We start from the raw sequence: 24,226 nt of genomic DNA, 5'->3' as shown, positions 1-24,226 counted from the left end.
TAGTCGACTACCGCCCTAAATATCACAATTAATATTTCAATTATATTTTAATCACATATCTGGACTATCTTTTTATCACAGCTTTCTAAAATGATGCCAAATTGTTGCACACTACTTTTTAGAGCAAAATATTTTGTTAGGTGGTGTGAAAAGTTTGAAATGGTATCATCGTCTATTGTGAGTAATGTGACTGTATTATTCGTGCAAACCAATGCATTCAGATTGGGGAACACTGGGAAAGAAGAAAACATTTTTGTAAACGTTTGCTTACAGGAGACGGTAAAAGAATTTGCAGCTGTGTCTCAGTTCCTACTCTCCCAGTTCCAATCAGGCCTGGCTCATTCTGAGAGACAGAGGCAGATGTCCATGCGAAGCCGGAGAGCGGACAGGAAATGATGTCACCCTCTGCTGGTCTCGGGGGAAGTGATATCATTGTTGCACTGGATCAGCAGGCTGCTCCTCTCCTCCTCTGCTTCCTCTTCCCCTCTCCCTCCATCACGCGTCCTGTATGAGGCCAACTGAAAAAGGGAGTGTGAATCAAAGGAAAACACCTCCTCAATGTATGATGGAATCGTGAGTCGCACTCTGCTGGCTTTGCTTACGTCTGATTTAGAGCTTATCTGGCATTTAGGTTACGACACAATGTGAGCTGATTGTAAGTGCGCGCACAATGGCCTAAAGTGACATTTACTGTACAATAATATAGGACTATAATATAACACGTGCCTCATTGCAGCATGCGTAACAAATGATGTACCAACTAACCTTTTGTATTCATTTTTCAGCTGAGAGAATAATATACTAAACATGTCCAAGAGTATTTTTGAGTGGAGATATTTGGATATCTCCCTTAAAGCACGAGTGTCTAGGCTGATATGTTTTTGGTGTGAACAAAAAAACCTGACTAAAGGAGATGTGGTGCTTTGTTTTAACACTTTAGGGCAGCATTCACTTTTTAACTCTCTTTGGTTGAGTTTGTAGTGAGGCAGGGCCATAGAGCAGTGCCCTGTAGCAACATTAAGTTTTAAAATACTTTTCTAATTATGGAATATTTTATAATCTGGAGGAAATTATTCATATTGCCATCGACTTTTATTGATCTCTCATTTTAAGTCAGCTAAACTAATACAATCTCTTGCATTTCATGTTTTCTCGTGATTAATTTGATATTTTCGTAGATCCGCATCACAATTTTGATTTTATTTGATCACAATTCATGTCCACTCGGTAGCTTTATATTGCCTTTAAGCAGCAGCTAAAGCCCTCTCCTTCTAAGAGTTCACATTTCATTATAAGTGGTTAAATCCACCTGAGGCTGACAAATAGGAGTCTGCGTTTGAGCTAAAAGCTGCGTTAAACTGTGTCGATTTCACCAAAATAGCGGATTGGACCTTGTAGCTTGACTTGACCTGTGAGACCTTCTGGCCTGGCTGTGTCCAATGACCACTAATCCTTTTGTTTCCAGACTGGATTTGCCCAGAGCGACCTCAGTAACATGCGTGTCTCCTGTGTTATTGAGCTTGAACACTTTCACAACGCTGTGGCCATGTGCGCTGGCTCCAGACCCACAAACACACACTCTGGAGTCGAATGGAAGGAGCAGTGACGTAAACACAACATACACCAACAATGTGTGTGATTTGATCATATTTGATGCAACGACTTGACCTTTAGCGAGGTGAAAAAGGTGTGCAATCACAATATATTGCAACTTTATCATTACATTAATATTAGTAAGCAAAAGTAAACAATATTAATCTTAACAATTTGCAACATAAGAATAATTAGGCCCGAGCGCCACAAACTGGCGAGAGGCCTATTAATCTCGTAAGGCCGTGCGAAGCACGGCTGCGAAAGTGCGCACGTAGTGCGCACAAAATCGAGCGCGAAGCGCTCGCCCACTTCCAAACACTCACTAACGCACTCCTCCACTCATGCACGCCCCGTGCATACTAATTAGTTGTAGGAAAATGGAACATTACCGTTGTAAACGGGCGAAGCCCGTGCAAAAGTTCGCACTAAACGAGCACTTTACATTGGGATGACGACCGCGAAGCGGTCGTCATCCCCATATAAAGCACTCATTTGCGCTAAGTAGCTCACGAATACGTTCCCCATCTCTTGCATGTTCCGTGCATATAAGCATGTAAGGCAAAAATTGAACATTATTACTGTATAGAGGGCCAAAAACACAAAGTGGGCGGAGCCCACTCAAAATTATCGAAAGTACCCGTCAGTGACCAGGGACCCACACCATGAGGTAGGAAAGCGCGAGCGCTTTCCGAAAATGTATAGTTTATGATATTTGAAAAATGGGAAACATTGTTTTCGCATCGGAATATTATTCTTTCTTTCTTTCTTTCTTCTTCTCGGGACCAACCCCCCTATTTTTCACCCAGTGAACATTGACGAAAAGTCACAAAAATTTGCACGCCTCTAAAAATCGTGCCTCTCTACATTCTGGCTATTTCCCTTTTCTAAAATTAAAAAAATTGGCGCGTCAGCGCCCCCAAATGTACCAAAAATGCATTGAGAGATGGGAAATGACCCAAAAAAAATCTGATCGTAGAATCATGAAATTTGGCGCAGAGGTAGATGGTGACAAGAGAAGTAAAAAATATTATTACGGCAACGCCGTCCGCCCAACCAAATGTCGGCCATATTGCTTCAAAAATGGCTAAACATGACTTCGGAGTTTTTCCAAACGTCGTACTTTTACGAACTCCTCCCAGGGCGTTGGCCCTAAAAAGCTGAAATTTGGTGAAAATGCTACTGAGGAGTGGGACATCAAAAGTTATCCAAATTACATTGATACCTCTCACGGTCTCTGTGCGGCGAAGCCGCAAACTGTAGCTAGAATTTCAGAAATCTCCCATATTTAAAATTTCTGCCGTTTGCGCAGATAAAGTCCGAATTGCGTCAAATTAGAATCAGTTGTTAAACTCTTTGCCCTAAACCTACTTGAAGTGAAATAAATTCATTTGGCGCCACAGCGCCCCCTACAGATTTTATATGGAGGTTAAATGTTTAGTTTTGCGAAATTATATGAAATTTGACACACAACTCAATTTTAGCATCCCCATCAAAAAAGTCAATGACTCATGTCATAATTGTTATGGCGTTGCCGTAACGATGACCGAAACCTTTCATGTTATTCCAATGGGGAAATCGCCAGAACATGTTTACACTTTAGACTTTCACAAACTCCTCCCAGGGCGTCAGCCCTATTAACCTGAAATTTGGTGAGACTCATCTTCAAGACCATCAAAAGTTATCCACATTTTCATTCAAAGAGTCACGGTGTCTGTGCGGCAAAGCCGCACATTTTGCCAAGAATTCAAAATAAAATTGCTTTTTGTTGGTAAAACAAAGGGGAGAAGATGTGACAGCGTCACAGATTCAGCAGTAGGCGTAATAAAAGGACAATTGGGGCGCGTTAGCGCCCCCTCCTCTTGCGGCGGTGTGGCGGCGGCGTGGCGGCGGCGTGGCGAGGGCCGATCATTGCCGCTTGCGGCTATATTTGTCTGTTATTTCCAGTTGATAAAACTCTATGAATGTTTTATCACAAAATCAAACACTAATCATCTTAACCCTAATCGTTTGAAAGTAGCAAAACCTCTTGTAGTTTAATTAGCTCAGTTGATAGAGGATGAAGTCTATCTTTTTCCCCTCATCATTAGCTCAGTCAAAGTTACATTTTGAATGATTCAGGCATAATTCTGCATTGTCCCACATTCGAGGGGCATTTCTACTTTCACCAGCCCCAGGTTTGAACAGGAAGTTCATGGAGCTGTTTGTTCATTTCAGATAAATATGGTGATTTAGTCAAATCTGCCTTTTTCAACAGTTTAATTATTAAAACGGTACATTTTTATCAGGTGAAGGACCTTTTGTGTTATTGCCATATAAGCCTACTTAGCCTCTTGCGATAATGATTACTGCTTCAGCAAATATTACAATATTGTGCAACTCCTCAAGGTAGTTATTAAGATTGAACATAGTTTGGTAACTTTGTGTGTAATAATATGCAGCCTTCGTTTTAAGACAGCAATAAGTATGCGTTTGTCCATCTGTGGCCTGTTTGATCTGTGGATTAAAGAGGGTTAAAGTATTGGGGAGATGTTTCTCATGGGCCTGGCTTTGCTGTGGTGTGCCCCGTGCATGTGTGCGACACTGAAACATCCCCACAACTGCCTGGATCCACTCAAGCCTTCATTTTCTACATCTGATTTATACTTTTCACTCCGTACAAACCGAGCACCCGGGCCTAAAAATACCCGCAGTGTGAGAGAGATGTCCCGATACTGAGCCGTGGGAACAGGCCAGGGGGAATTGAGGGGCCAAAGTCTCTGTTTTGGTGTGGTTGTTGCAGCAGGACCACTTCGGGGCCAAGCGTGCTGTGGGAAACCAGGGTGTCCCCAGAGAGTGGCACCCAAGTGAGTTTAGGGACACATTTTGTGAGCTTTTCAGTGGTATTTGTGTTGTATTTCCAAAACTGTGAACTGTAGCGTTGTGAGATCAAAGCTGGCTCTGACGATATGCTGCATGTCCTTCCCCAGTCTCAACCCATTCCACAACCAAAAGTCCTTTTAAAAAGAAAAAGGAAATATTATTATGAAAGTGTGAATTGTGAAAAATAAAAGCATTTCACAACGTGTCTGGACTGGCAGTCAGACTAATCATTAAGAAAATGTTGGGTAATACATTTCAGGTCTAGACTAGACCTAACCAATCAGCACTTGTTTCTTTACTGACCCCTTTATATCTGCTGTTAGATGAATACATACTCATCAGAAGTGTGATTTCTATTGTGAGTGAACTTTTTGTATCAAAATTGCACCTGGTAGTTTTAGCCCAGTGGTTCTCAAAGTGGGGATCTGGGTCGGAAGGCTTGTGCTGGGTGTCATGATGTGTCATTTAAAATCTATGACACTTAATTTTTTTCAATTTTTTTTAAAATTAAAACAGTATATTTTAGTGAAATTAAGTCAAATAACACAATTAAATTGAAATGTTTTGCCACTTGACATTCTCACACAACTATTTCAATTAGCAATCCTAGATTGGTTACATGTTATTTGGGGTCCAAACCTGAAAAGTTTGGAAACCCCTGTTTGAGCCTATCTATTTTGCAATGGTGTGGTATTTCTGAAGTTATCTGGTCTGTTTTGTATTTGATGTAGTTATGTCTAATGCCTTTACTGTTGAACTGTTAACATATTGGCTCTTTCTTCAAAAACATTTGATTGTTACTTTTTGATTTATCTTCCTGAAGACTAACAAAATATAGCAAAGATTTTAAAATATTGTCTTTAGTAGAAACACACACTTCCCAGAGCCTTCTGGTGGTTAGTGTGAGTTTGTAGTTAATAGAGGTTTAACAGTAGCTGACTTTACCGCACTTTGATCATGACCTTGAAGGTAACACAGACCCTTGTATAATCCACAATAGATCAGATATAGTGTCAGAGTCCAGCTAAACCTAAAGGTGTCACTGTTATTGCACTTGTTTCCAATAACAACAAAGCCTGAGCCTTTACCCTCCACAGAGGCTAACCGCAGCTGAGTTAACCTCCAGATTTATTAGCCTGTTTGAGGTCAGAGGCCAAAGGTCACATCTTTGAGTAGTTCCTGTTTGGCTGATGGAGAATTCACACATAGATGCAGAGAACTAATCCAACTTTAATACTGGTTTAGAATGATATCTTCATTCAATTACAAAATGGTTTAATTGAAAAGATGTATTGTTGTACAAGAAGGAGCTGAGTCGAAAGACAAAGCTCTTGATTCACCTAAGGTTATGACCTTAGGGTGATGACCGAAAGGACAAAATAGCGGTCAAAATGAGTTTCCTCCGCCCGGTGGCTGGGCGCTCTCTTAGAGATAGGGTGAGGAGCTCAGGATAAGCAGAAGAAGATGAATGGATGAAAAGATGTGCATACATGTCTCTGGATGATAGTTGTCCCATTCCATTAAAAACGGGTGCACAGTAGGGTTGACTAAAGTTTCAAAAATCAGATACTAATCAATACTAAAACTAATATGGAAACTGGATACTCGTATCAATTCTGAAAAAACAATCACATACACAGGACACAAAGTTTTAGAATGATCTTGAGCTTTATCAGAACGATCAAAATTATTTTCAATTCATCTGGACAACTCATTTTCAATCTGAAGGCACTGGTCTGAGAATAGACTTTATAGACTTTATACTCCCCTGAGAGTATAAAGAGGAGTTACCACCTGAACATTTCCATCCTATTATAAACAATCTCACCACTGTTAAAATGTTGTTGGACAAATGAGGAATTACAGCAACTTTATCAGAACTAATACAAAACCATAGTAATATAAAGAAAGTGCTTTTGTTTTGTGTGGAAACTGGCTGTCTATTTTGCGAAAAAGAAAAAGAAATTGAACCTGAATACATTGAAAGGCTCAATCCTGAGGGAGCAGTGGTTCACAAATGTGTTTTTGCAGTGCAGATGGCCAGAACAGGCAGATGTAGGAGATGTAGGAGGACTGATTGCATGTTTTAGGAGTGACAGACAGGAGTGTGCCAGCAGAAAAGTAATTACTGTTTACTTTGGACACACACGACACTGCGAGACCAGCGTGAGGACTTGCTTTCTCAGCTCGGTTTGAAAAGGAACAAACTCCGAGGCAGTGCAGTTTGTGGCATCTCAATATCATGGTGCAGCAGCAACAACACAGTGGAAATGTGGAGGAGATGTTTTAGCCAACCACTGTTTATGTAGTCTCAGATTTATGCTTTTTTTTAATGGGAAATCGTATATTTTTTAAAAACGCTACAGGACAGACAAACATAAAGGCTGTGACTGTGGTGAAACAAGCAAACCTTTTCTCCACGTGACCGAGCCCTTCCACTGGAAACCTGGAGCTGTTTGGAATTAATGGATTTTATAGTTAAGCAATACAGTTTATGGTTTAAAACTTTTTTTAAATAAACATCTGATTCAACTGTTGCATTTAGTTTGAATACACTTGTTTATATGTGCGGTATTTAATATAAATGTGTTTTGTTGAAAACTGCGTTGTAACTTATAATTTTGACAAGTACATGTGAGCTGTTTGGAGAGCTTGACCAGCTGGGCCAGTAATGTCATAAGCACATATTTTGATGGTGAAATCACCCTTTCACACCCGTGCTGGTAAAATAAACTCCTTACCTTGCAGTCCTAATCAAAAAAAACATTTGCATTTTTGTACTTTTATTTAGGTTCAGTCTTACATCCTAAAAAATGTACTCATTAGTGGAGTTCCAAACAAATGCACCGCAAAGGAAATGCCTCCTCTTCAGTTGAACTTGACCCCCACCTGTTCTCTTAAACTGTATGAAAGAGTGAACCCCTGGACTGCAGTGTTTAAAGGTTAAAGTGTTGCTGTTGGCAGTGCAAAGAAGCTCAGTTCAGACACTACGTTATGTGAGGTCATAATGAGGGAGTAAAAACTAGTATCGAAACTAGACACTTATTTGATATAGTATTGTATTGATACTAAAAATCACATTAACTGGAAAAAAAATGATTTTGAGAACTCTTTGCTCTTGAGCTTTATCAGTATAATGTATTATAGTATTCACCTTATTCCGGAAGTCCGTCTGGGCAGCGCCATGCGACGTAATCCTTCTTCCGGTTGTATTCGTTAGCACAGGGCAGCCGACCTCCAGACTTAAAGCCGTTTTCGAGCCGCCCAGAGAATCGGTGCATTATTGACTTACATGTACATACGTTACATGAACATTGGATATTTTACACAAATCGATCTACTTTATATCACATTTTACCAGCGAGACTTGTCCTTCGTTCTCACTTCAAACCAACGGAATTCCCGCTGGACCGGAAGTGTGATTACAACAAAAGTGCCGATCACATGGGAAAGGAGGGAAAAGTGGGCGGGGTGGAATAAGGTCAATAAGGCCACATAGTAACATAAAGAAAGAACTATTATTTGGTGTTAAAAATGAAATTAAATTGACTAAATAGAGCAGTTTTTTTTAATTATTAAGGTATTGAAATTGTCTTGAGCGTTTTCCATAGTTTGTAGAATTTTAGTATCATAACACTATGACAGAATAGAATGTATTTCATTAAATACATTAGATAATGGGCATGTTGTTTTGCTATGGTCTAGGTGTTGTGCAGTGTCTATTTTAACTATTGTTTTAAAGTAAATCAGTTAAAATAAAGTTTAGGGATGTCATCCGACGCTGGTGATTCAATCAAATTTTTCTAATTCTTTTTTAGGCTATTCTATAGTCTATAAACCTAAAGCTAGATGTATGTTTATGTCGCATTAACTTTTACTTTATCATTCATAAAGTTTGATTTAATAAAACACGCCACAGACTAGAGGAATGATTATTTATTAGAAAATGTGAGTTATGGATTTAATTGTTGTTTGGTCATAGTGTCAATAATTGTGAATAATCGTTAAATTGTAATGTTTCTTCTCACAATAATCAGAACACTGTAATGTGATATCGTGACATCCCTAATCAAGTTGTTTGGCTCTTTAGAACAGGCTCCAGATCATGAGGTTAGAGCTCATTTTAGACCCTAACCTCCCTATGACCTTGAGTCTTCATGTTATGTCCTCTGAACTGCCACTGGATGTTGAAATGGACGGCCACAAGAGGGAGCTAGCATCTCACACGCTGTATTTTCTGTAATCTGATGCATGTTTGTTTGTTCTCTTTCAGATGGAGCAGTTGTCAGACGAGGAGGTGGAGGTGAGAGAAGAAGACGGGGATGAGGAGGAGGACAGCGACAAAGAGGACCAGGATCTGGATAAGATGTTTGGAGCCTGGTTAGGAGAGCTCGACAAACTCACACAGGTAAAACAACAACCCCCTATAACTTATATGTGTTGTGTTTAAAATTCTATGCAGTGAACTTGTTAGATACGAGCAAGATAACTTGTTTAAGAGGCTGAGAATATCCATTGTTCTTCCATTTTACCAACAAATAAAACATGATTATTCCGAGACCTCTTTTTTAGACTATGTGGCAACGTTTTAAACAAAAGGGCCCAAAATACTGTAATAAAATGTAGAATAACGTGCACAAATAATTCTAACACTGAACTGCTTCCTGTACATACCCTGGGTAAAGTACTCTCCTGTCTACTCTTGTCATAAATGTGTGTGATCTTAATAAAACTGCACCTCGTAAAAAGACAAATTAAGTCTATTGAGAGTACATAAATCTCTCTTAATTGATGTTTGACATAAGCAGCACTTTAATACACTTACACATGAAACTGTAATAAATTGAACATGTCCTTGACCGTCTCGCAGAGCCTGGATGACGGCCGCCCGACTGACCGCCACAAACAGCAGAAAGCCCCCCTCGGACAGGAGACAAACATGGCCAACTTCTCATACAGATTTTCAATATACAACATCAATGGTATGACTTCATTACAAATCTACCCCAAAAGTGTTTTTTTATTTATTTTAATAAACAAACATGTTAAAACCACCTTTTCCCTTGCAGAGGCGCTGAACCAGGGAGAAAACGTGGATCTGGACGCCCTCATGGCCGACCTCTCGTCCATTGAACAAGAACTCAACACAATCAACACCAAACCCAGCGCTGGTGGCTTGGCTCGACTTGGGCTCACAGACGCAAAGGTACAACGTTTCCCAATACATAGCTGTCAGAGTGATTAAAAACTAGTTAAAAAATAAAGTTTCTACATAAATTAACAATTCAAATCTAAATATTCCACCTTTTTGAATATCACCTTTTGCCAGCGCCATGCCTCATTTAGTCAAATATTCAATGCACAGAGAAGGTCCTCAGTCAATCAAGATGTCTACTACAGCCCTGGTTAAAACTCGAATAATGCTTCGCTGTGGCATGTTGGTCCCAGGTCCGTCAGAAGCCTCCCGCAGGTCGCAGTAGCACCAGGCAGACAGCAGGGGGCAGTGGCATCAACAGTGTGAGCGGAGGGGGCACCAGCAGTGGGGCCAGCAGCAGCAGCAGCAGCACCCGAGCGTCACCCGCCGGAACCATCCGAGCCGCCCCGGGGAATCATGGGAGGCCGGCCTTGGCTTCTAACTTCAGTCTGGATGACATCACGGCTCAGCTGGAGAAGGTGCGGTTCCAAGAAGAGCTCAAAGTGAACTAATCTGTTACTGTGTGGAAGTTTTGATTCTATCCACCAGCCGAATAGAATAATAATACTATAAAACTATTCGGGCAAGTCGCTTCTGATATTCTAATTGCTTTTTCATGTTGGTGATGGAGACTTTAATCAAGTTACTTTTTAAAGAAGAAAAAAAAGGGGGCATGGAGCTTTAGTTAAAGATGGTGTCTAGCTTTAAGTTTTTTCTAAGTTAAACTGATTTCTTGGGAAGAGAAAAAAGATACACATAATAGAAGGTTAGTTTTCAAAGGATTCAAAGTACTTTCAGACATGGCCATGCGTGCACTGATCCGGCTTTTGCCGTTCTGATACTGATATCAATACTTAGGCCTTGGGTACCTCATCTGCCGATACCCGCGTCGGCGCGTCCCTTCTCATCGAGCTTGTCCTCCTGTGCTTGTTCTTTAGGCGTCGCTGAGTATGGACGAAGCCGCTCGGCAGACGTCCTCACACTCGCTGAGCTCCGCCTCCTCCTGCACTTCGGCCCCGCTGCGTCGCCCCGGCTCCTCCACTCGCCAGCACCGACGCACCGGTTCAGTGGGCACCGTCAGTGAACATGAGGTAAAGGGAACCCCAGTGCCTTCATTTTAGCTTATTCCAGTACTTATGCCTTTGCAAGTGATTAAAGTCAAAATGTTAAATGTATAAACTGATACAACGATCAGGTTTTTGTTATGATGGCGGATAGTGCCCCGTGTATTGTTTGCCACGTTTTAATTTATTTTAATGTTTTGTCTTTCTCTCTGTCCTGTAGGTGGGTTCCATGGTCCAGTCCTCTCGGTCGTCCGTCACCTCAGCGTCCGGCGTCTCGGTGAACTCCGCCTCCTCCATGGACTCTCTGGACAGCGTTCTCCGAAATGAAGACGGACAGAACTCAAAGGGTCCAGGAGAGGGCGCCGGACACAGCAGCACAGAGGTATGTGAAACGGACAGTTCACCTACAACTGTGTCCTTCCTTTTCTTCTGATTTATATTCTTTACGCATTCTGCTGCTTTATTTACCTCATCACCTGCCAATTTAACCGGGACTTTTGCGATTCTCTTGAGCCTTTTTTAATTTATTCTGTGAACCTAATCTTGTACCTCCAAAATGCCATATGGTGTTTTGCGCAAAGAAACACTATTTTATATAAACAAGCTCAAACTGTAAATGTATCTCTTATTTAGAAAGTGTTCAGAAGGTTCAGTTTCGTTAGATGCAACAAAAATCTGGGCTGTTGCTCCGTTTTAGCGTGGCCGTTCAAATATAACAGCAGATCCAGGCTGACAAGAGCGTACGTAAGTGAACTGGCCGAGGAAGACGAAATGCACAGGAGAGTGACCAAAATAAATGGTTTTAATGAGACAACGGGAGAGAGTGACTCAGCAAAAGAGCTGAGAATGACAGTGAATGATGGGAAAAATTAGATTTAAGGTTTTAGTTGAAGTCGATTAACCCACAAAACAGATTTATTTGGATTAGCCTAATTCACACCCTGTCTTGGATCCATAGTCTTTTCTTATATAATTACGCTTTGAAATTGGGTCAGAATTCAAAAAGGCAAGCTCAGCCAAATAGTATAAAAAAGGAGGAAAGCTAAATTAACAGGTATAAATAAAAGCCAACAATAGAGACATACTTTACACATAAAGTAAAGTGTATAATTATGTAAATAACACGTCTTTTATTGACGATGACGATGATCAGAATATCAAATGAACAATGACATAAGCACCTTGAGTGAATCAGGGATAAATATTTAGATGTTCAGGACATGAGTGCGTAAAGCAACTGCAAAAAGAAACATGATAAAAAGAGTAGTCCTTGAATGCGTCATGGAATCCAGAGTTCTGGCCATGGGGGGATAAACACGAGCGTTGTACGACCATGATCAGATCTTTGCCTCAGTGTGTTTGGCCTAAATATTATATTTAATCTGAGAGCTAATGCTTTCTATAAAAATGTCTTCTAGTGATTGAAGCACATACACACACACGCCTGAGCGATTATCAGCATCATGGCGTACATGTTTCATATTACTTCATCTTTTTACAGTTTTAAGGACTGAGGTTGATATTTAGTCCCATAATCTCTAAAAGAGTTTATCTTTATGATATCGATGAAATCCTTTGGTCACAAAAAGGTCTCTTTCAGGACATTACTTTAGACTGAATGTGGGCAAAGTCTCAATATCTCTGAAGTTTCGCGATAACGATAAAAATAAATGTGTTAAAACGTGTCTTTAAACGTATTGGCTAAGGTTTCATTATCAGCCAAAAGTGAAATGTACAGAAATATCACACTTTTTTTATTTACATTCTTAATCGTTCTATAAATTATATACACACTCCATATTCTAATTCTACACATCAAAACAACATTTGGGATTTTATCTACATTTCAATGTCAACTTTAATGTCAATTTAAATTCATTACTTTAGTATATTACAGTATATAATAATAATAATAATAATAATAATAATAATAATAAATAATAATAAATAATAATCTCATCTTTGAAAACATATTATATTTTATAAAGGCCAGAAATCGAACCCCTCGCAAAGTAATAAAATATGTATTAAGTACTTTTTTATACGCATTAAGTACTTTTGTATATGCATTAAGTATAAATATATGGACGACCACTATGTGTGTCACCTATTCCCTTGCAAAATCAAGTTTAACTCAATTGCTGCCCACTTTCTTTTCCAGCCTCACCCTCCTCCTCTCTGCAAATCCACCAATCATCTGAGCACCTGATTCACTCACTCTGGACTTTGTATCTGTGTTTTCTCTCTCCTTTTAAAGCACTCCTATCTGGACAGGGAAACCTCACTGATTCTGAAAAATATAGCAGGAAAGCCCACCCACCTCCTGACCAAGGTGACGCCACAATCACGGCTGCCGCTCGCCTCGGCCGCTCCTCTCGCTCGCATCCGTTTGAGTGCATGAATGAACACTTTTTTGCATGTGGAATTATTGTAAGTTTGCATGCTAATCAAACCTAACCCACTTGCATGCTCTCTTGTGTGCGTCTCTGTGTGTGTGCGTCTCTGTGTGTGTGCGTCTCTGTGTGTGTGCGTCTCTGTGTGTGTGCGTCTCTGTGTGTGTGCGTCTCTGTGTGTGTGCGTCTCTGTGTGTGTGCGTCTCTGTGTGTGTGCGTCTCTGTGTGTGTGCGTCTCTGTGTGTGTGCGTCTCTGTGTGTGTGCGTCTCTGTGTGTGTGCGTCTCTGTGTGTGTGCGTCTCTGTGTGTGTGCGTCTCTGTGTGTGTGCGTCTCTTTGTGTGTGTGTGTGTGTCTCTTTGTGTGTGTCTTTTCATTAAATTCATGTCAAGATTTGGGGCAGTTAATGTAAGGTAATGTTTTCATTGTTAAGCCTCTCAAAGCTTTACATTTCTGTTACTAAAGTAAAAGTACTGATACAAGGGCAAAGAATGACTGAAGTAAAAGTCATAAAGTATCACATACAAATCTACTTGAGTAAATGTTTTGAAGTACCAGTTAAAAACTGTACTTTTAGAGTAAATGTGTATTTTGAGAACTAATAAAGCTTGATAAAGAATGGTCCTGATTTTTGGGCAATTTATTCATTTGTATTTATATTTTTTTGTCAAAATCCAGTCTTTTATCTCAAGATCTGTGTGCAGGATGTCACCATAACCATTTTAGGCTCTCTCAAATCCTAAAAACAGTACTTTACTGTTTAGTCCAGTTAAAATGTAGTGGAGTGGAAAGTATAGATACCTGCTCTCAGATGTAGTGAAGTAAAAGTGAAAAGTGTGACAGTACTTTTACTTTTGTACTTTGCTACTTTTCACCACTGTATGTAATCTAGTTTAAGTCGTTTAAATAATTGTTGGACACAGCCGATTACGCTCCACAAAATGGGATAATTCACTTTGTCAAGCTGCGTAACTGTGTCAATGCCCGTCATGCTAAACGGCTCTGAATGCATCACATGCATTTTTAAAGTTGTTTGTATTGAACAGAAAAAGGCTGCAAGGAACATTATCAGCCACTTAGAACTCCAAGTCATCTTTCAAATGCAATATCAACCTGCATCAAGTGTAAAGCTTTGGGAATGTGACTATTGATTTTGTCTGGTGTAAGGCATTTTATGTAAAACTATGCATGCATTTTTAAAACCAACTTTGCATCATTTTTGTACATTCGGTTGAGGGTGAATTCAATGACTTTGTTTGTTTGTGTTCTTAATTTAACTACTCATTTAATTATGCAAAACGTTGACATGTGTTTTTTCACAATTCTGTGTCTGCTTAGCTCTGAACATACAACCACCGTGTCCTGAAGATTTAAAGTACTACGTAACTTTTCTGGTGGAAGGGTCCGCCTCTTACTTTTATTATTGCTTTGCCTGGAAGGTTTCACCTTATGGAATTATACGTACATATCTCCATGGAGACAAGCAGGTGACCCAGTAAGAAATGGCTTATAGCAATTTATTTACATTTGCCTTGCAATTTTTGTTTGAATGTAACCTTTAAAAAGAATCCAGCTATTAAAACATTTGACAAAAGACTGAAATAGTGTCAACAGTCCAGGCAACACAATGACCTCTCCATGGAGTGTGGTTCCACGGTGCACCTTTAGCAGCACACACCCGGCCTAACGCAGCATGGTGGTCATGGCGACTGTGGCAGTGCAGTGGTGAGATAAACCAGCCGACTAATGGTGTTAAGCAGGTTTGTTTTGTGTGTGTTGTGCGTTTGGAGCTGAGCCAGTTAAAGTAATAGAGATTAGGCCAGAGCTCAGTCCTAAGGTCAGCTGATCGATGCACATAATGGCACAAGCTGCTGCCTAATTGTTGTGGTTGTTGTTGTGGTTGTTGTTGAGGTTGTTGTTGTTGTTGTTGAGAGAAGCTGGTGCAGGTCAGAATGCCCTCAGAGCCGGACAATACAAGCTTGTCACTGTTTTGTATCAGAGTTGGCGCTTTCTTTTTTCATCTACAGCGATTATGAAACAAATTTAAACTTGTACAAAGTAGCATGGGATGAATTACATTTGTGTGTGTTATTTCTGTTTTCGTCTGTAGTAAAATGGTTCTGCAGTGAGTTAACATCCGTAATAGTTTTAGTAATGGTTGGTCCACATTAATTATTATATTAATTTGGTTAATTACCACAAACAAAAATGTTATGTATTATATTGATCGATCTTGATTTTTGATTAAGTTTTATTTTGTTGTATTGAAAATTCTATTCAATGTTAATTTGCTGAACATCAACAAGATAGACTTTCAATCATTGTCAAATTTCTTCTTTCAAAGTCAGAACTCTGAACCACATCATTTTACTGCACGTTATTGAGTCGTTACGGATCGGCTCCAGAGCTCATGATTAAAAAGACCCAAGCATATCATTGCAGATTAGCAAGGACGGAATCTCAGTCTCCATCAGAATTGGATTAATTGAGGAGCCGTAAATGAATGTGCACCTGATATTTCAGAATGACATCATTGGCATTAATATGTGGCCATGGTAACAGCTGGAGATAAAGCTGTTCACTGCCTAATGTCCATCTTTTATGTGGCTTCTGTCACATAGTGTGTGTTAGATTCAGATTAAACAATAAAACCTTATGATTGGATCAGCCATGTCACGATTTGATTGGACATTGACGCAGATCAGGCCGTCTGATTGGTGGACACGTAGAAACGTGCCAGATTTGTGTGTGTAATCCTCTTTGATGCAGAGAGGGGTCATTCCCATGCTGCATGTCTCACACAGAGCCAGACCTTCAACATTCTGGTGTTCAGCTCATTAGAAGATGGCTGGAGAACAATGATTTTGTAATTATTAAATTAGTGCGTGACATTGACAAAAATGAAGTTCTCTCAGTATATATATATATATATATATATATATATATATATATATATATATATATATATATATATATATATATATATATATATATATATAAACATAAACATAACCTACCGGTATTTGTATTTTTCAGTAACAATAATGAGATTCAGAAATGTGCTTAGTGTCTTGGTTGATCACAAAATTAATTATTGTAAAATCAAAAGGGCAGAAATGTCATCTTTTACCATTGTTTGGAAGATTACTTTGGAAGTATGTGTTTTTTAATTAAATGTTCAAAGAAATAAATTCAACTTCTTGACAATTTCCTTATTATAAACAACATACTTGATATTCTAATTTGCAAACCTTCAATAAAGAACATTTTGTCATCATCTTGATGACACAAAGCCTGTCTCCGGTCGAGTGCATTGTAGTTGTACGCTTTCCAGTGATTTGTCATTATTTGGTGCCTTTTTGGTGCCTGTTTCATCTGGTGCAAACATAACATGTAATGTGTTGTATTAAGCCTCAAGCTCTTAAATATGACAAAAATGTGATATGCCCTCAGTTTAACCCTTCTCTAGTGGCGCTTTGCTAAGTGACTGTAGCCAGATTAATATTGTACTTTTAAGATCCATTTATTTCTCTGGGCAGCTGTCACGGTCACAATCCTGTTTTCTCTGTGGCACATCAGCAGATATCCCTCTGTAATCTGCGAGAGACTGTGGACGCAATGAAAAACGTGAGCTCCAGATTAAAACAGTGGGCAGAGGCGGAGCTGGGAACCCTAAGATTCCGGTCAGATTATAGTCCGAGGGGCCAGTCTAAATCCTGGAGGCGTGATTAGTTTGAGGATGTTATTTGCGGTCATTAAATGGGATGGCAGCTGTTGGTAATTACTGTATGTGTGAATATGTATAAACGTGTGGTGCTTTAAGAGCTCATCTTTCTGTGTTAGTGTTACAGCAATAACGGCAGTCATTTACCCACAATGCACTTCTGCCGACCCATTTCTTCTGCATACATGTCTGCTGCTGTTCTGAGGCTACGGGTGCTCGGGAGGGACTTATAACTTCAAAGGGAGCCGGAGCATTCGTGGCGTGGGCGTAGCTAATTTGAGCGTTTCTATGATGTAGGTCAAGTGAATATCTATGAGATGAGGAGAAAGTGTTTACGCTGCGAGCTGCTCGAGTTCAGATGAGGAGTGTGTGTCACCCCAGACGTTCAGCGAGAATGAGGAGACAGAAAACAGCTTCAGAACGTGTCGGTGTTCTTTAGTATTACTGGTATTATTACAATGTAGCAGGCTCTGGAGGGACGTCTGCTGTTGATTGGTCTGTTGACGTGATGAAGTCTAGGAACAGGGTTGTAATTTAGGTTAGGAAATGGGTCATGGTTTGGTTTAGGAGCAGCAGGATCATGGTTAAGGTTAGGAAAATGTTTACTTCACGTGTTAAGAGCAGTGACTTTAAAAACTCAATTTGTCTTTGTGTTTGACTAGCCTCATCTCATTTTTAAAGGTAAAACTGTCCGCTGTTATCGTTTAGGGTCTAGATAATTGTTTTAGACTACAGTGAGACATCTGGCATTAAACCATGAGTTTCACAAAGATAGAGATTATGAAGAAGAAGCATTTGGCACTGTTGAAATTTCTATTTGTTTGCATATTTCTGCCACTCTTTTGCTTGACAAAATGCTCAACCAATCACTTGTCTTTTGCTTAGTTGTTTAGAAGGTGAAACCAGAGATGGACTGAAATATTTTGATGATTTATTTATGTTTCTTTTTCTCTGTTTCTAAATGGAGCTAAATTGGAACTTAGAATTGCCCTTGCTCTTGTTTTGGAACATTTTATTTGTCACCCACTAGCCTCGTCTCATCTTAAAATGTAAAACTGTAAAAAATGTAACAGTTTAGACCTGTTCAAAACAATTAGTGCTGTAGCTGACGTCAGAAATTCTTGGTTGGCTGAAGAAATGGCCTGTTTTTATCGACTAAAACCGGTGCAGCGCGGTGACGACAAAAGCTCTCAGAACTGTTAAGATCTAGTAAACAGCAGCTTCAAAAAGACTGATTAAACTTTCCAGTCACTTTTCTAAAACTCAAATTTACTATTTGTTTTATCCCTTCTCCTGTAGACTGATCAAAAATGCTTCATCAACCGATTAAACAACGATTTATATCCCTTATAGCAACAGAGGTTTACACATTACCGTAGCAACAGATGTGGTACTCATAGTGGTAGTGGCAGTAGAAAAAATGATTATATAATGGCAGCAGTAATAAGCTATACCGTCTTTATATTACATACAAATACCTCTTTTATTGTATTACATTTACCATTCAAATTTAAGAACTGACTAAAACATGTTTAATTAAATGCCTCTTTCGTTATGTCCGTATCTTAATTGTTAAATGTAGATGATTCATGGCATAAGGATTTGTGAGATAGACACTTTTGGAGCTTTTAGTGAATCAGTTGTTATGTAAGGCCATTGTGTGCACATTAGTAAGCAACTGTTTTACATAATCTGTTCATTCAGATTATGTGCAACAAAAATAATTAAGATTTTAGTCATCCAAAAATACCAGCTGCTATTTGTAATCATTTGCATAAAACCAAATGCTAATAATAATAAAAACAAATGATAAAACCCATACCAAATCAATATTCTGTTTAATGCACGTTAAGAGGCAGAGTCTTGAATTATTTATTGTCCATATAGCTATTGTATGCATTTATCCTCCATTTCTAACAGACTAAACATAAACTAGCTTTTATCGTAATGGTCTCAAGCTGTCTGAATGACTATCCGCTTATGAAATCTGGGGCTACAGTGTTTATGTTGCCGTGGCGGCGGTGTGGGGGTGCACATAAGCAGATCGGCTGCTGAGCTGCTCTTTCTGTCATTCTGCCCTTTCGCTGCTTCAGGGTGTGACGTAGAGCGACTCTTCCAGGCCATGTACACAAACTCTAATTCAAGCTGACTGAAAAGAAGATGAATGCCAGTTTGGAGCGTTAAGATCCACACATGTCAAATGGACTGTACAGTCAAATTCAAGGAAAAAATAGCAGTTACATTTCACAGGAGCACACGTTTAATGACAATTGTAATCAAACTTTATTTGAAAATGTATTTAAAATGTGTCAATAGAAATAATTGTTTGTTTAGTGACTATGCACTGCCGCTTTTTACATTTTGAAACATGTAAATAATGCAATTAACTGTAGACTCGAATAAGAAAATTGTTAAGTAAATGTATTCACCCTTAAGTGAAGACTCGATGAAGACAAGAAGAGTATTGCATGACATTCAATTATTCGTTGATCACCAGCTTTTCTTACATTGTTCACCCCAAAAACACTCAAAACCTAATGTAAACAGAAGCAGCAGCAGCAGCAACACATGACTGTTAAAAGGAGGAGTGTTTTTGTTTTTTTTGGAGCTTGATATAAAGAGATCACTGCCGCTGCACTGGCGTTGGCACGGCACATTGCCCCTCCCCCATCGCATCTCTCCTCTTCCTGTTCATTCCTCTCATTCATGCGTCTCTGTCAAATCGAGAGGATGTAACAGGACCAGCAATGTTGCCTTATGGATTTTTGGTTTTCCAGCTCTGGAGAAGGTTCAGGGTAGCTAGATAAAATGCTTGACTAATTGGTTGTGAATGAATTTTTTATCTATGTATTTGCCTTATGACATGTTTGCATTTGTGATGGTTTTCGCTTCTTTGAGCTGGAGTCAAGACTGTGCCGTCACCGACCTCACTAGCAGCTGATAATCTTGGTTGGATAGTTTCACTGAGCTCAACAAACAGAGGAAAAGGAGATGAGTGGAGATTAGAGCATCTCTGGAGCTGCTGGACAACTCCTTATTGTTTCTTTACGGCGGATGTTTTTCAGGGTCTTGATGTCTGTGGAGGCATGTTTTGGACTTGGGTCTGATCCCACTGCAGGGAGACAACGACAGGCTGGCAGCGTGTAGCGTATCACAGAGACTATTATGAAGAGACGGAGAAGGAGAAGCATTTTGCACTGTTAGAATGACTTTTTATTTGTCATTTTCGGCCACGTTTTTGCACAACCAATCGCTTGGCTTTTGCTCGGTTGTTTGGCGGTTGAACATGTAACGATCTGAGGAAATATTTTGATTTATTGACAATCTTCTGGTATCTCCATTTTTTTTTTCTACCTGGAGCTAAGCCGGGACATTTGAGAATTGCACAACTCTTGCCTTGGAGTTGTTATCGTGGATCGGAACATATTTGGATGTGTTACGACTCTGATGGACGGGAAAAAGGAAGATGTATTTTTTATATATCAAATTCTCTATATTTTTATATCATTTAGATTTGTCTAAATAGGACATTGCGTGGCTATAGTTTGGTTGCCTACAAGTTTGATTTTATGAGTTGGCAAATATTTTGGTGGTACATTTGATATAGATATTCTGGTATTAAAAAGGCAAAAAGGATTTATGATTCATCACTAAGCAGACACAGAATTGATAACACCGCTTCGACACAATGAATACCTGTTGGAGAAATCAGGTAAATGAGTTGTAGTGTCCACGTTGACATATAAACCCTTTTTTTGGTAAACTCTTTTTAACTTCCTCTCCACATTGTGTCCACGCAGGAGGAGCAAGCGGCCAAGTTAAAGGCCGAAAACATTCGCGTGGCTCTGGAGAAAATCAAGGAAGCCCAGGTGAAAAAGGTGAGTCACAAGCAGAGATGTATGCTGGGTCATTCAGTTCAAGCACATGACGGTAGTCATGTGTAGACATAAATCCTATGTGTGTGAGTGAAATGTGGGGCATGTGTCCAACTGCCTGGTATTTCTGGGTCAGGTCAGTGTTGCAGTGCATTGGTCAGTAACAGCTGGGGTCAGCACACACAGGCAGCAGCACTCAACATAATGACCAGCGCAAGTTAAGTCCCAATCCCGTACCACAGGGAGAGAGAACGAGGGACAGAGGTGGATTACCAACCTGGATTTACTACGACGCACACGGCACTGACAGTCTGACATCCAGCTACCTGCTCATGGCGTCCTAGGAGGATGTTTTTTCTATACAAAGCTCTAAAAACAGAGCATGGCCAATGTTTATACTGTTTGATTTATTTTATTGCCTGCGTTTGAAGCTGCACTAAGTATGTTTCTGGTGGAAGGCCCACAATCTGTTTATCTCTGCAAATATGTTAGTGATTTGCTTAGAATGTTTCACAGTATAAGATAAGATAAGATATTCCTTTATTGTCCACACATGGGGAAATGTCATTGTTGCAACGCAGGTAGATACAGAGGAAAGGACAGATAACTTGTAGGAAGTTCTCTTAATAGAATAATAAAAAACACTCTTAATAGAAGAACTCTTATTAACAAAAACTCCTATAGACAAAACCTCTCATTTCCTAATAAGGAATGGAGGGGAAAAATAAATAAAGATAAAAATATAAAATAAAATAAAAACAGCTTAGCGTAAGACAAGATAAAAACAATAACGATGGAAAAATAAACACTCCATTTTCATCAGTTAGTATGGCATTACGCATAGCTTTCACCATGGAGACGAGCAGATGATGGCACCAGGTCAAGTTACAGGTTTTTGAAGGTATTATTAAGCAGACAAAACACTTCTGATTGGGTAAATGCGAGAGGGATTTGTGGGAGATTCCAGGTAAAGACAAACCATCTCCACAGAGGTACACCAAAAAAGTGACATAGTGTACCTTTAAAATCATGTTAAACTTTAGAATATTGTGTTAGTAACGACTAAACGTTTGACTTAGTGGTACAAATTTGTTAATTGGTTGTTTGATTAGATCCAAATGTTGTTTTATTTATTACTTTTACATTTTTAATTGAACATTTTTATTGGCACATATTATGCTAAATTAACTTTAAAGTATGTGTATATGGCACATATTGATTCATGCATGTTTGAGTTGTGTTGTCCACAACTGAGGCTCGAGTACTCCAAAAAATCCTTTACTTGGTTGTGATTATTTGAAAAATTAAAACTTCAAGTGATACGTGTGGAGTTCTAAAATGTCACGTTGCCACTTTCAAATATCAATATCAAGGTTTAGTTATAAAGCACACTTACAATTTTGCTGTACAAATGTATTATTACAAAGTGCAATAATACATATATACAAACAATTGAAATACACATGAAGTGACCACTGCACTGACTTTGTCCAGATGAATTACACCAAGATTTCTCACAAATGGGAGGGTGAAAGAAGACAGAGGACCAAGAACACTCTCCATCCCTCCTAATACACCAAAAACAACTTTCAGTTTTCTTCTCATTTAAATGTAGAAGATCAAAAATAGAACCAAGTAAAATAAATACATTAATGACAACCTGCTGCTTTTTACAGTGAAATCCCACCATAAAGAGTGAGATTATCAGTTTTGAACAGGAAGTTAATGTCATTTCTATTAGTAAGCTCTCTTATATTTATAATGATGGTCTGCTTATTGTACAGATCAATTCTAAGTACCTGTAAAAAGCTTATGTCTCCTTTAAAATATGACCAACATAACAACAATGTTACCTTTAGATTGAAAATAATCTTGGATTTAGTTCTGGTTTTGGCTTTATTAGAAAAGTAGCATGGAAATGATGATAATATTAGTATTTTACTGTACAACACAATCTAATTGTAATTTAGCAGTTTATTTGTGCAGAACATAAGGCTCGTTTGAGGTAACGGATTCTTGTGAACTACTGGTCTTGGATATGAAGTAATGAAGAAAATATATAGCTCCTCCTGTGTTTAAATATTGCATGAGATTATAGTAATGTTAAAAATACAGGGTATACACTTAAAGACTGCATATAAATGTTTAAATAGAATGACATGTTGCTATATCTGGGTCCATGCTCCATAGTCTGGCACTAATACTGGCAGCTTGCATAGTAAACCAAGTAACTGCACTATAAACACTGTGCGGCTGCGGTTTGCTCTCGTTTTGTATTTTCCTCTCGCTCAAAGTTTACAGTTTCTGCACATCTGGCAGTATCTGTAAAAGGACTATTATTTTTAATTGTTTGGAAGGTTTGAGTTTATAACGATGGCTTGTGTTGTGTGTCATTTTCTGCAGTTGGTGATCCGTGTGCACTTGTCAGACGAGAGCTCCAAGACCATGATGGTGGATGAGAGACAGACTGTCAGACAGGTGGGATCAGAATAATATATGTTTACTCATCTTTGCACATAATAAAATTGACCACATGCACATTGGCACACAGTAGAATTTGTTGCGTTGGTAAATGAGGTTATTGTTGCTCTACAGGTTCTGGACAGTCTGCTGGACAAGTCTCACTGTGGTTACAGTCCAGACTGGTCTCTGGTGGAAACCATCAATGAGCTGCAAATGGGTAAACGACTAAGCACATGGTTTCTCCTTTTCTCACAGTCCAGGGTTGTGTCACGGCATCCACCTTCAAATCTATTCTATTCTAGCTAAACAAGTAGATTACTTTTTTCCCCATTCATGGATCTTAAAGTAGTTTATCCAGTGTCAACAAGATTCCACATCTGTAGCTTAAAAGACTATTCTGATGTTTGCATTTAGCTACTTAATATTTCTTTCATACTGTAAAATTCAATGTGTTAAATTGAGCAGCAACAATGTGACTAATCGTGACTAATCAACTATTAAAATCATTATTGTTAGTCGGCACTATACTGACTATAAAACACATGCCAAATGATGTTTTATAAGCAGCATTATTAAATCAAAATGTCAATAATACACTTTATTTGTAAGTAAACTCTATCTAGAAGCCTTCAGTCAGCATATCATATTTAAAACTGATTCAAGGTTTATTTTGTTTAAGAATGTATGTCAAAAATCTCTTTGCCAATAATAATGATTAACCAGTCGACTATTAAAACAAAAAAGATGCTGACCAGTCGACCCCTAAAATAATCATTAGTTATTCTACTTCCCCAAGACGACACTGTCACCCAAAACTGTTCATGGGCCAAATACTAGAAAAATGTGGTTACAACGGACATTATAAGAACTTTAAATTGGTTTCAACTTGCAAGAGGGCTGCTTTTTACCAACTAATGGAGCTTAAACAGTTTACATTATAGAGCATTATAGAGCATTATAGAGCATTATAGAGCATTATAGAGCATTATAGAGCATTATAGAACACTTAGACATCTTACGACAGCTGTGGAACCTTTTGGATCAATGCAAAATAAATTCCTCA

General features: G+C 38.9%; 1 protein-coding gene across 2 annotated transcripts in view; it reads left to right on the top strand.

Moving 5' to 3' along the window:
• raph1a (Ras association (RalGDS/AF-6) and pleckstrin homology domains 1a) overlaps positions 1-24,226 on the top strand; it is a 55,432-nt gene that overhangs the window by 22,789 nt on the left and 8,417 nt on the right. The window contains exons 3-12 of one of the 2 annotated variants that reach the window (XM_072445007.1): positions 8,726-8,860; positions 9,323-9,434; positions 9,522-9,658; positions 9,901-10,125; positions 10,585-10,737; positions 10,931-11,092; positions 12,968-13,042; positions 20,626-20,703; positions 23,104-23,178; positions 23,296-23,380. In XM_072445007.1, the coding sequence (XP_072301108.1) occupies positions 8,726-8,860; positions 9,323-9,434; positions 9,522-9,658; positions 9,901-10,125; positions 10,585-10,737; positions 10,931-11,092; positions 12,968-13,042; positions 20,626-20,703; positions 23,104-23,178; positions 23,296-23,380 (1,237 nt within the window). The remainder of the gene's footprint in view (positions 1-8,725; positions 8,861-9,322; positions 9,435-9,521; positions 9,659-9,900; positions 10,126-10,584; positions 10,738-10,930; positions 11,093-12,967; positions 13,043-20,625; positions 20,704-23,103; positions 23,179-23,295; positions 23,381-24,226) is intronic. The other variant, XM_072445008.1, reaches the window with a different exon arrangement.

This window comes from Eucyclogobius newberryi, unplaced genomic scaffold (assembly GCF_026437365.1).
Source record: "Eucyclogobius newberryi isolate DKJ021-1_F unplaced genomic scaffold, fEucNew1.0.hap1 SCAF_14, whole genome shotgun sequence".
Classification (NCBI taxonomy): Eukaryota; Metazoa; Chordata; class Actinopteri; order Gobiiformes; family Gobiidae; genus Eucyclogobius; species Eucyclogobius newberryi.
This window is presented reverse-complemented; position numbering and strand designations above follow the sequence as displayed.